This window comes from Glycine soja, chromosome 5, assembly GCF_004193775.1.
Source record: "Glycine soja cultivar W05 chromosome 5, ASM419377v2, whole genome shotgun sequence".
Classification (NCBI taxonomy): domain Eukaryota; kingdom Viridiplantae; phylum Streptophyta; class Magnoliopsida; order Fabales; family Fabaceae; genus Glycine; species Glycine soja.
The window spans coordinates 37,567,278-37,578,366 of NC_041006.1; the positions used below are offsets into that span (position 1 = coordinate 37,567,278).

General features: G+C 31.5%; 2 protein-coding genes across 2 annotated transcripts; one reads left to right on the forward strand and one right to left on the reverse strand.

Annotated features, from left to right (window-relative positions):
- The first annotated feature begins 4,240 nt into the window (after positions 1 to 4,240).
- LOC114411548 (ADP-ribosylation factor GTPase-activating protein AGD12-like) lies at positions 4,241 to 7,951 on the forward strand. The gene is made up of 8 exons (XM_028375196.1): positions 4,241 to 4,364; positions 4,601 to 4,676; positions 4,909 to 4,922; positions 5,921 to 6,112; positions 6,518 to 6,647; positions 6,909 to 7,025; positions 7,162 to 7,257; positions 7,464 to 7,951. The coding sequence occupies exons 1-8, from the start codon at positions 4,261 to 4,263 to the stop codon at positions 7,743 to 7,745; spliced, it is 1,011 nt and encodes a 336-aa protein (XP_028230997.1). The 5' UTR covers positions 4,241 to 4,260; the 3' UTR covers positions 7,746 to 7,951.
- Positions 7,952 to 9,947: 1,996 nt separating this feature from the next.
- Positions 9,948 to 10,842, reverse strand: LOC114413000. The gene has a single exon (XM_028377142.1). It carries the CDS (start codon positions 10,608 to 10,610, stop codon positions 10,122 to 10,124), a length of 489 nt encoding a protein of 162 aa, XP_028232943.1. The 5' UTR covers positions 10,611 to 10,842; the 3' UTR covers positions 9,948 to 10,121.
- Positions 10,843 to 11,089: the final 247 nt, after the last annotated feature.

Sequence of the window (11,089 nt, forward strand, 5' to 3'; positions counted from 1 at the left end):
TATGATTGGTAACTCCAATCTTTACTTATTTATCATGTATAAGCAATATTATATAATTCCCATTTCATGTTTAATTAATGGGCTTTAGTTGTTTTAAGCTAGATTCAACTGACATGAATAACAAGCATATCAACATCATCAACCTCTGTTGATTCTTGAAATGAATTAAATATCTTGGCGATATATGTTTATATGATTTTATGTAAACAATGAGATCACGGCCAAGTTCTTTCATTGAGATTCGGGTGTACGTCAATGTTACCCCTCAAAAAAAAAAAATTTGTTTTTGTAATTGACTCCTTGTATCCTTCAAAAAATTTGTTTTTGTAATGAGAGAAAGACAGAAGAAAAGAAAACTTAAAAATTGAATATGAAGAAAAGTCAAAAGAAAATTTTGAATTTTGTTTTTTAAAAATTAACTTTTTTTCCCCCTTTGCTTTCTATTTTTTCTCCAATCCAACTAGAGAAAAAGATCGTTAATTATCTCTATTTTCTTATCTATTTTTTTTCCTTCCAACCAAATATTAATCTTATACATATTGTAGGTATTTTCTTTTCTTTCTAGCTCTTCGTTCTTATTTGATCACCTCCTTATAATAATAAATATTATTTGTTTTATGATCACATTGATTACAAACTTGAGTACCTGAGATTATATATTGTATGCATTATTTTGGCACCTTCTTTCTGGCACCTTATTAGCCTTCTTCACTATCTTCGATTATCCTTCTAAACTCGTTCGCACTTCATCATGCTTTCTTTTATTAATTCTCAAGCTTAATCTCACTCTCATATTACATGATTTGATGAGTTAGGAAAAACAGTACTATGCACGCCCGCATGCAAATTGTTTGACAAGAAGATCGAAGAGGCAGCACAAACAGTAAATCCCAAAGACTCGCACTAGTCTCACAATTCTCTCTAAAGAAAGAAAGAAAGAAAATGGTTGTAAAATTAAGAAACAAAGATGGTACATTTTGGGATTTGAGAGATAATTGTGAACTTAAGTGAGTCTCTAAGATCAATTGAGATAATTGTTTGGGCTGTTTCTTCTTTTTACCAAACAATTTGAAATTTGAAGAATGAATATAAGAGAAAAAAAAAAGGCCTGGGAGAAATACAGGAAGGGAAGTTTTAATTTGTTAACGTTCAAGATGAGAGAAGGAAAAAGGTTAGAAAAATTCCTCCAAATTTACACATGTTTATTTCAATAAATTATTTTATTTCATAGTTTAGAATAGAAGTTAAGAGATCTCTTCTTGAGAGGAAAACTTTTTTAATTTAATTTTGATTTTGATGGAAACTACGCACGACTTTTCGTGCAATAATGCATGAACGGATGATCTTTGTCAAAATTCATTCAGAGTAATCCTATTTGGTATGAGAAAATCTTTACAAAAGTGAGTACAAAGCTATAGAAATTCATAACCATACATAATGGGTCCCTATAAAAATTGATTTTAATGTATCTAGCTCAAATTTAACATTTTGAGTCAATCATATTGTTTTGTTAAACTTTCATGAATTTGGATTCGTACAATATAGCATTTTTCATTCATTTACGTGCTTAATTTTTTAAAATAAAAAACATTGGTCCACATCATTATTCATGCGTTTTGTGCCTTATGTCTTTCGTAATGAATAATATTACTGAATTTTGATATACTTATTAGTGTATTTTTTTATACTACCAATTAACATATTAAAAATCAGTTTAGATATTATTATTAAAATAACTATTATAAAAAGTAATGATTTTTAATTTTATGAAAACTCATTATTAGATTTACTTTTGAATTTTAGCTTTCTCAACCTTGAGTATACTTTTATTTCCTTCACTTTTCTTCTCTTTCAAATAACAGCAATTGATTACTATTATATATTTACTAAAATATGTTTTTATCTTATAAATATTTAAATTTTATGTTTATGTTCTAATAAATTTTTTCTTTATATTGAATTCTTAATAAAATAATAATTTTATTTTTTGTTCTTTCACTATTTTTTAATATTTGATAAATTAATAGATTTTATGTTTATGTTTGATTTTTGATACATTGTTAGTGTATAAATATATTTTTTTTCGACGTTGGAGCCAACGAATTCTGACATAAAATGATGAAAAACATATCACCACCTTCCTTATATATCATTTTTTTCTTGTGGATTTCAAACTCATCTCTTTCAATTCATTCATTCACCGGTATTTTTATTCTCTTCTCTTTTTCTCCGTAATCTATCTTTACACGCTCAATTATTAGTTTCTCTCTATTTTGTTCATTTTCTTCTCCTTCCCTCACGTGAAAGAAGATTCGTTTAATGCAAACATTATTCTTTGAAATTTATTTTTTTTCCTAACACCCAGATTAGATCGATATCCAACATTTTCTGGCAGTTTGACGAGCATTTTCGTTATTCTCCAATTCGTTGTTACCGAAGATATCTTAAATTTAAGGTTGGTTGCTGAGAAAATATTGTGGTAGCTGTGGTTTCAATACTTTTTTTTTAATGAACATTTTGGGGGGTTTCATCACTTGGAAAATGAAAATGGGGGGAGGGGGTTACCTCATATTCTTATTATTTATTTATTATGAACGAATAATGTACGTAAATGCATGCATTTATCTAATACTAGTTTAAAAAAGTTCAATATTTAACACACGTACAACATTGCAATTTTGATGTCTGCTGATAATACCAAAATTTGACCTTTTTTCTTAATGGAAACTGGATCATATTAATTTATTCAAAACAATGTCAGCAATACATGTAGGAAGATCACCGAACTGATAGAGACCAGCTAAAGAATTTGCCTCCTAGCTAAACTATGACCGACAGAATTTGTGTCTCATAAGCTGAAATTTTGGTTAAATATGGAGCAAGTTATGACATTGATCAATGATTTTTTAACTCTTATTTTTTTATGCTTGATCTATCTATCTATCTTCCCCTTAAAGATTAATCAGACTAATCTGAAATGGAGTTATTATTGATCATGTTAATAATTCAAATATTTTTTTGTTTTTTTTTGGGGTGTTGGGGGAGAGATTAAGGAACTAATTAAGGATTATTGTAGCAGAAAAGTTTTGTTATTATAGCATTTCTTGAGTGATTTGTTTTGTTAGTCTATAAGCAGATATTTCTTTCTTTCCAGGTAGTTTAGCTTGGCTGCTATTACTGAAGTTGCAGTTTTGAACGATTGCTGGCTTCAAGGGTGGCAATGAATAATCAACGGTTGGAATTTGGGAGGCCTGTCTCAAGTATGCTATGATTCTTAATTTCATACTCTCATGTATTTAACTGATTTACCCTTATTAAAATCAATCATTTTATTTCTTTTCTAATAATAATCAACCGTTTGTTAATGTCCCAAAGCACATTCAACCCAATCCATCGATAGTGTTATTGAACTGAACGTTCGTTTGAAGCTTCTTAATGAAAAATCAAACATACTTTTAATTGATAAAACTCCGGAGGATTTGAATCCATATTTTTTATTGAAATTGGAATGATTGGTCCTGATATGGTATTTGAATGGCTGTTGGGTCACGTGATGGCTTATGCATTTATACAGCTTTTCTCTGGTGTATTTAGTAGTTATTGACTAACTTCATGATCCCTGGTGAGTGGTTTTTCACCCTACCAGAGGGAAGACTTAAAGCAAGAAGATTTTTCCATCTTTATTAGGTTGCATTTTTGTTGTCAATGTTGTTGCCTATTTTTAATATTGTTTTATTATTTTGGTGCCTGTAACATTTCTGGGATTTCAAATAATGACTGGATGGTTGTGACTGGAAACTGTCTCTATACCATGCTTTATTGGAATATTTGGTCTTCTTGTCAATTGTTTGGACTCAGAGAGCTTGATTTTAAGCATAGAAGCTTAAGATTCTTTAGAAATTCTATTACGTAGAAATAAAGGGATGTTTCAAATTGTGGTGGAAATGGGTTGAACAGCTCATCAATATACTTATAAGTTTATTAATTTTATCAAATATATTACAAAAACATTTTCAACAAATTGTATCTCTTGAAAACCAAGGCTCAGACCTGTTGGCTTTTGTAAAAGCTATAATGCAAAGTAAGCCTTTTAAGTTAGGCCAAGCAGAAAACGAATAGCCTATTTCTTATAATAGACTGGACTCAAACTTTATGTTTGAAAAACAGGCTTAATCTGTTTAAGGCAAATCTGATGTTTCTTATTTCCATGTCTAATTGTGAATGTAAAGTTATTTTCATTTATTTTTCTTGAGAAGTTGAATGATTGGCAGGTTTCTTACAGGTAAAAGAAGAATGAAGGATTTATTGCTTCAAAAAGATAATCGCTTTTGTGCTGATTGCAATGCTCCAGATCCTAAATGGGCGTAAGTGTATTCACCATTGTACATTTTTTTGCGGTGTGTGTGTGGTTTATGGTCATTGTCACTGATTATAATACTCAAAATTGGAGTCTGAGTGTTGAATATTTTCTGGGAAGAATTTATAAAGCATCCTTGTGATTAAGTTGTAGGGTAATAGCTACATGAATTTTCCTAAATTGATAATGTGGAATGCATATTACTTCTTAGTTGTGAATCCATTTTTCTAACTGCTTCTTCAGGTCAGCCAATATTGGAGTTTTTGTATGCTTAAAATGTTGTGGTGTGCACAGAAGTCTTGGCTCTCAAATATCAAAGGTAACTATTCCTAATCCACTTAAGAGTTTAGAAAGAAGATTTTCACTTTACTAATAAGGAATTTAAACTGAGTTCCTTCTTCGTTTGTCTACAACAAATTGAGAGACTAATATACCTATAGACGTAGCTAATTATTTTTTGAATTGGGTTCAACTTAATTTGATGAGAAAAGAATCAACCACTCTTATATGTCTATACTCATGAAATAGCCCGGTGAACTTTACTTTGTCAGGGGTGCATTATTTTGTTTCATTTTTATTGTCTTATGTTGTGGGAGTTTGCAGGGCAACCTTATTCTTAGATTCCATCCCACAACATGCTGTGGTATGATACCTTGTGAAATTTAGACAAAAGAAACACTAAAATTAGTGATCCGAGACTAGAAGTGAAAACTTTCCAAATAAGGGTTTCTTTTCAATGTACTATTTATTTATCCTGTAATATAGTTGTAATCACTAATCTGTAATTTTCATTGTTAAATGAATAGCACGCGTAGGAATGGAAAATAATGTCATATAGATAAATTATTACAAGGTATCTCTTCTCATGTCTAATTATGAAATTTGAACGTCCAATTTAGTGTTGCCACTGGATCGTGCTATTTGAGTTTCTCTTGGTCTTTATTGTCAAATATGCATATTATTCTTTACGCGGTTTAAAATAAAAATTCTGAATTTGTCAAATTTTATATTAGATATAGGATGCTAATGAATTTTTACATCAAAGCCGATAGAACCAACAACTAGACACAGGTTCTAGCTGTAATAATGAGAAGTGAGAAAGGAATCTCTGCAACTCTTGACTAAGAAGTAAACTTGCTATTTTGATTACCAAGGTCATTGCACTGGATTTTTTTATTAAATTTATGATCAACATTTTAAGAAAGTTAGTCATGTCAAGTAAAGCTTTAAAGCTTATGTAGCATGAAATTAGGCCAAATAAATCTTCAGTTCTACACAGATAACTAAATGATAGATAGTCTGATTATTCTACCAGTGCATTAACGGCCCCTCCCAATTTATCACTCTGTTCTACTTGTTACCTGTGTTAGGATTTCGTCTAATGAAAGTATTATAGGCAAAGGTGCTGAAAGGCGTGCCTAAGCCACTGAGGCATGGTGCATGAAGCTTTTTTTGCTTTTTTTTAATAATTTTATGCATGCTCTCTTTTTAATGAGTTGTGTCTATCAAGTTAATAGTGTGCTGAACTTATTTATTTATGCTTGGTCTTGTCGTGCATTAAAGCCTTGGGACATTATTTTCTTACTTTCAGGTTTTGTCTGTGACATTGGATGAATGGTCAAGTGATGAAATAGATGCAATGATTGAAGTTGGAGGAAATTCTTCTGCTAATTCAATTTATGAGGCTTATTTTCCCGAAGGATATACAAAACCTGGACCAGATGCCAGTCATGAGCAGCGTGCGAAATTCATCCGGTTAGATATGTTTTCATCTAATAACTTTACACCTACATCTATCATTCTTAACATCATTTTGCTTGTTTTATAAATCTATTATATGTTATATTTATGGTCACCATAAAATGGGTAAAAAATGTAATCAACTTTATATGATATAGATACGAACTTCTGTGCCCTCATTGCAATTTTTTTCTTCTCATGTTTTTCTTTTTTACCATTTGGCTTTGCTGAGTCATTTATGTTCAAGTTTCTGTTTTTTTTTATACTCTTTTTAATTGCAGTCCATTGTCCTAGGTTGATAATGGACTAACCGGCATTGCGTTGGGATATTGCTCATGGTAGCATCATCTATGATAGAAACCTGACCAATGCTCAAGTTAAGAGTGGCATTTTAATTGTGGAAATTTTTACTGCACGCAGGTTAAAGTATGAGCGTCAAGAATTTTTGAAACCTAGTTTGCGCATTGTGTCAGGAAAAAGCAATCCCCCATCAAGTATATCCAAAGGGGTTAAGGATAGTTTTCGAATTACTAGTGATTCACAGCATATGGTAATTATATTTTATACTTTAGTTCCTTTGAATGGAGATGTATTTGTTTGTTGGCCACATGTTGAGTTGGCATATCAAAGGTAATTGAGTTAAATTGATGTTGTACCCAGATGAAAGCCTTCTAATTGATCGAGATAATTATATATATACAGCACTTGTTGCATGCATCCAACTTTACTACTTTGGTAGTAATTATGAAACGAAATTATTTTTCGTGAGTGGTTTACTTGGATGTTTGACTGATATTTATGGTTAAAACAGGAAGGAATGGTAGAATTTATTGGAATGTTAAAGGTGAAAGTGATCAAAGGCACAGATTTAGCTGTCAGAGATATGATGACAAGTGATCCATATGTTATCTTGAAACTTGGCCAACAGGTTGGTTGTTCTCAGTTCTCATTAGCATAAATTAATTCATGGGAAACTTTTGCTCTTTATCTTTTATTTTTAATTGAAGAGTAGTAGATGTTGATAATTTTCTTTCTGAATTGACTTTGGTGCTATATGCCTTCAGACTGTTCAGACAACTGTAATAAAGAGTAATTTGAATCCAGTCTGGAATGAGGAACTTATGCTGTCTGTTCCTCAGCAATTTGGAATATTGAATTTGGTAAGGTTCAATTTCATCTTGTCTTGTTAGAAAATGGAAACAAATTCTGTGATGCTTATTTGGTGGTACTTCTATTTGGATCTTCATATGTGATACTTCTATATATTTGTCTCTCTGTGTTTGGATACAGAAGATACAAAACTAATTTCTGGTGTAAAAACATGAAACTTTATTCTAATGGTTTGGTTACATTAATTGCATTGCAGAATGTATTTGATTATGACTTGTTTTCGGCTGATGACATAATGGGGGAAGCAGATATTGATCTTCAGCCGCTGATAACATCCGCAATAGCATACGGAGATGCTAGAATGTTTGATGATATGCAGATAGGAAAATGGCTGAAATCCCAAGACAATGCGCTTATATATGATAGCACAGTTAATATTGTTGATGGTAAGGTTAAACAAGACATGTCAATCAAGCTCCAGAACGTTGAATCTGGAGAATTAGACTTAGAACTCGAATGGATACCTCTTGATTATTAGAATTGAATGAAGCATTCTTGGATTGATCAATGCAAGAAATTGGGGTGACATGTTGTGAAGAGCACTAAAACGAATTTAGGACAAAAGAGATACAGTTGCGAGTTGCAATGTTTTTAATATTCATATGTTTGGCGATTGAGTGGACAGCAAGATGATCCAAGTCAAGAAAGATTTCAAGAGCTGCATTACTTTAAACTTTCATTCAAATCGTCGCATAATTGATTATCTTAGGTTTCATGATGAGCATCTAAAGTTTGAAGTTATTGATGATTTTGGTTCTATTAATTTTTTATAGTAATGCTATATTATTTAATAATTTTATAATATTTCATTAAAATATTAAATAAAAATAAAATTATTTGTATTTAGAAAATATATATATATATATATATATATATATGATATTACTATAAAATTTGTCATATACTAACTTCCAAAAAATGATCAAGTGCTAGAATTGCTTTCATTAGAATAGTTTTCGTGTAAATGCGGTGTGAATTCCCACCTTTCTCATAGGTATTGGTTTGAATTTCTCGACATTATTTCTCTCGCTTGGTGGACATATTAATATAAACTCTCCTCCAAGAAATCCCCTGCACTAGGTTCTGAAATTTAAACTATTAATATAAACTTTGAAGATTTATATTAACGATATAATATGTTATATTAATATTTGATGTATTGCTAATATATAACAATATTTTATATTGTCAAAATTTGTTAATATAATATATAATTTTGTTAACATAAATTCATAATGTCTCTATGACAGTCTTACACTAGTTTAATTTTCAGTAGAAAAAAGGTTATACTAACACAAACTAATTCAGTACTAACACATTTTTATTGAATAATTTAAAAGAATAGTAAAAATAATATTATATGAAGATTTATAATTTTTCTCAATGAAGCTGTTTTTTTTTTTTACGAAGCTGGTGGTTGAAAGTGGTCACAAATTAAGTTTTGTGAAGCCATATAGTTGGATTCAAAATATAAATGCCACAGATACATTCATTATTTGAACATCAAAATATTAATGCCACATATAATCATTTTTAACTCTTGTATTTTTATTCTTCATATACCCACGTTTTGAATGTATATCCCAAAATCAAATATATATTTTTTTACAGAAAAATCAAATAGATTATTTAATGAGAATAATAATAATCATACATCTACTTTCTCTTTTGTTTCCTTTTCGACCTTTTTTCTTATTTAATGGTAATTATCTACGTAATTATCAAAATAAAATGTACGTGTATTGTCAAAAGTACCAGCAACAAGAGAATGAGTGTAATCCTAGCTAGTACAAATGTAGGGCACGCTTGTAATTTTGACTCATATTTTTTGTTACCATCTTCTACTCATACTCCGCGTTAAAATTAAAACTTAGTTACTTTGTCAAGATGGCTAAATGAAAAACTAATTTGAGTAAAAAAAAAATGTGAAATAAAGGGAAAAACCACAAAGGAGCTAAAAATCACAAGGACAGCAGTACAAAATAAAAAATGTGCAAACTACCATCAATAGAGTGAGCATTGTTGGCTAAAGTGTGTCTGTCACCTGATTAACTTTTCACAGCGTATGACTCCAAAGAAATCACACCGTTTAAGGTTTAAATTCCGTTAATATGTATTCCTAAAAAAAATCCATTAATATGGAGTATGACCAAGAAGAACTAATGAAAAGTTGTGATCTCTAAAAATAAAAAATGAAAACTTTGACTTCCAAATTCCAATGAATCTTTTTTTAGAGGAATTCCAATGAATTTATTGCGTGAACTCTTACTATTTTTATCCGACCATGACATGATACCATATTATTTACAAAAGACCTTTTTTTTTATGGCAACAAAAGCCCGTAAACAATAAAATGTGGACACATTAATCCCACATTTTTCCTAAAAAAACGTATATGGTTTCTAATTTTTCAATCAATGCGACAATTCGTAGTAGTATACAACAATAGTGCACTTTATGCTTGAAGAAACTCAAAATTAAGGCTTTGTTTTAAATTTAAGATTTTTCTTAAATGAAGTTGATGTTAAAATAATAATTCATGTTTAAACACCACCTTTTAAAAGTAAAATGACAGAATTAATTTACGTTTTGTTCAAATGGTAAAGTAAAATAGATTTTAAACTATAAACATAATTATTTTGGTCAATCGATCATTCGGGTCATCAAAAGAAGCACAAGATGAATAGAAAAAAAGTAAAATAATTAAATAAACAAATAATATCATATAATAAGTCTAGAACCGCTACCCTTTACATGCAACGTGGAATCATATATAGAACACTAGCTAGTTAGTGGGAAACAAGGAAAAATCATAATCAAAATCAAAATGAAAGCAAGAACACACAATACTCACTCAAGGGTTGCGTACCACCAATTGCAACTTGTTCTTGTCCTCGTCATTTCCACCTTGATTCTCATTCTCACCGCAAAACGCTGCGTTTAACTTCTGCTTTCTGTTTCTGTTTCGGTACTTGAACAAATAGATCAAACCCGAAGCCACTAGCAGAACCGCGCCGGCCACGCCGCACACCAAGCTCGCCACCGTAAGCGCCTTCCCCACGCCCTCGCCGGAGTGTCCTCCGTCAGGTTTCCACCACTCCGGCGGCGAGGCGTCGCCGGAGTCCATGGCCCTGGGAAGCGCCACGTCGGAGGAGGAGGACATCGACGGCGAGGAGTCGGCGCTGTTGAAGAAGGATCGCATCTCCGGCGAGGAATGCGCCCCCGCCGGCGAGAGTGTCTGGAAGGTGAGGCCGTGGTCCGACGGCCGGAGCTCCCTGGCGGAGGAAGCTCCGGCGAGAATGAGTGGCACGAAGACAGCGAGGGCGAAGGTAACTACTTCCATAAGAGTGAATTTGGAGTGACGGTTGGAAGAGGAAGCATATATAGAGAGAGAGATGGAAGTGTGGTGGAGAATACGGTGTCGTTTTGAAATGAGCGATGATGAGAGTGAGAGAGAGGCTTAAACTTAAAGAACGTCAAAGAAAGAAAGAAAGAAAGAGAAGAAGAGTGGGTTTTGTTTTGTCTGAGTGTGGAAAATTGTCCGAGTTAAAGGTTACTTCTTCCTCTTCCACCCTCGCCGCTCTCTCCTTTGTCTTTTTACTAACTCACTTTTTCTTTTCTTTAAGCTTGGTTAATAATGGGATAAGTATTCTCGTCAAGTTTATTAATTACAAAAATTTGATTTTTTTTATTTTATTTTCTTCTCCTTTTATTTATATTAAAAAAAACAATAAGCTCTGGTAATTAAATTGACACAAACATAGATAAAGGAAAATATTGTTTCCTTTCTCCTGATTACAAGACAGACCAATTTATGTTTGT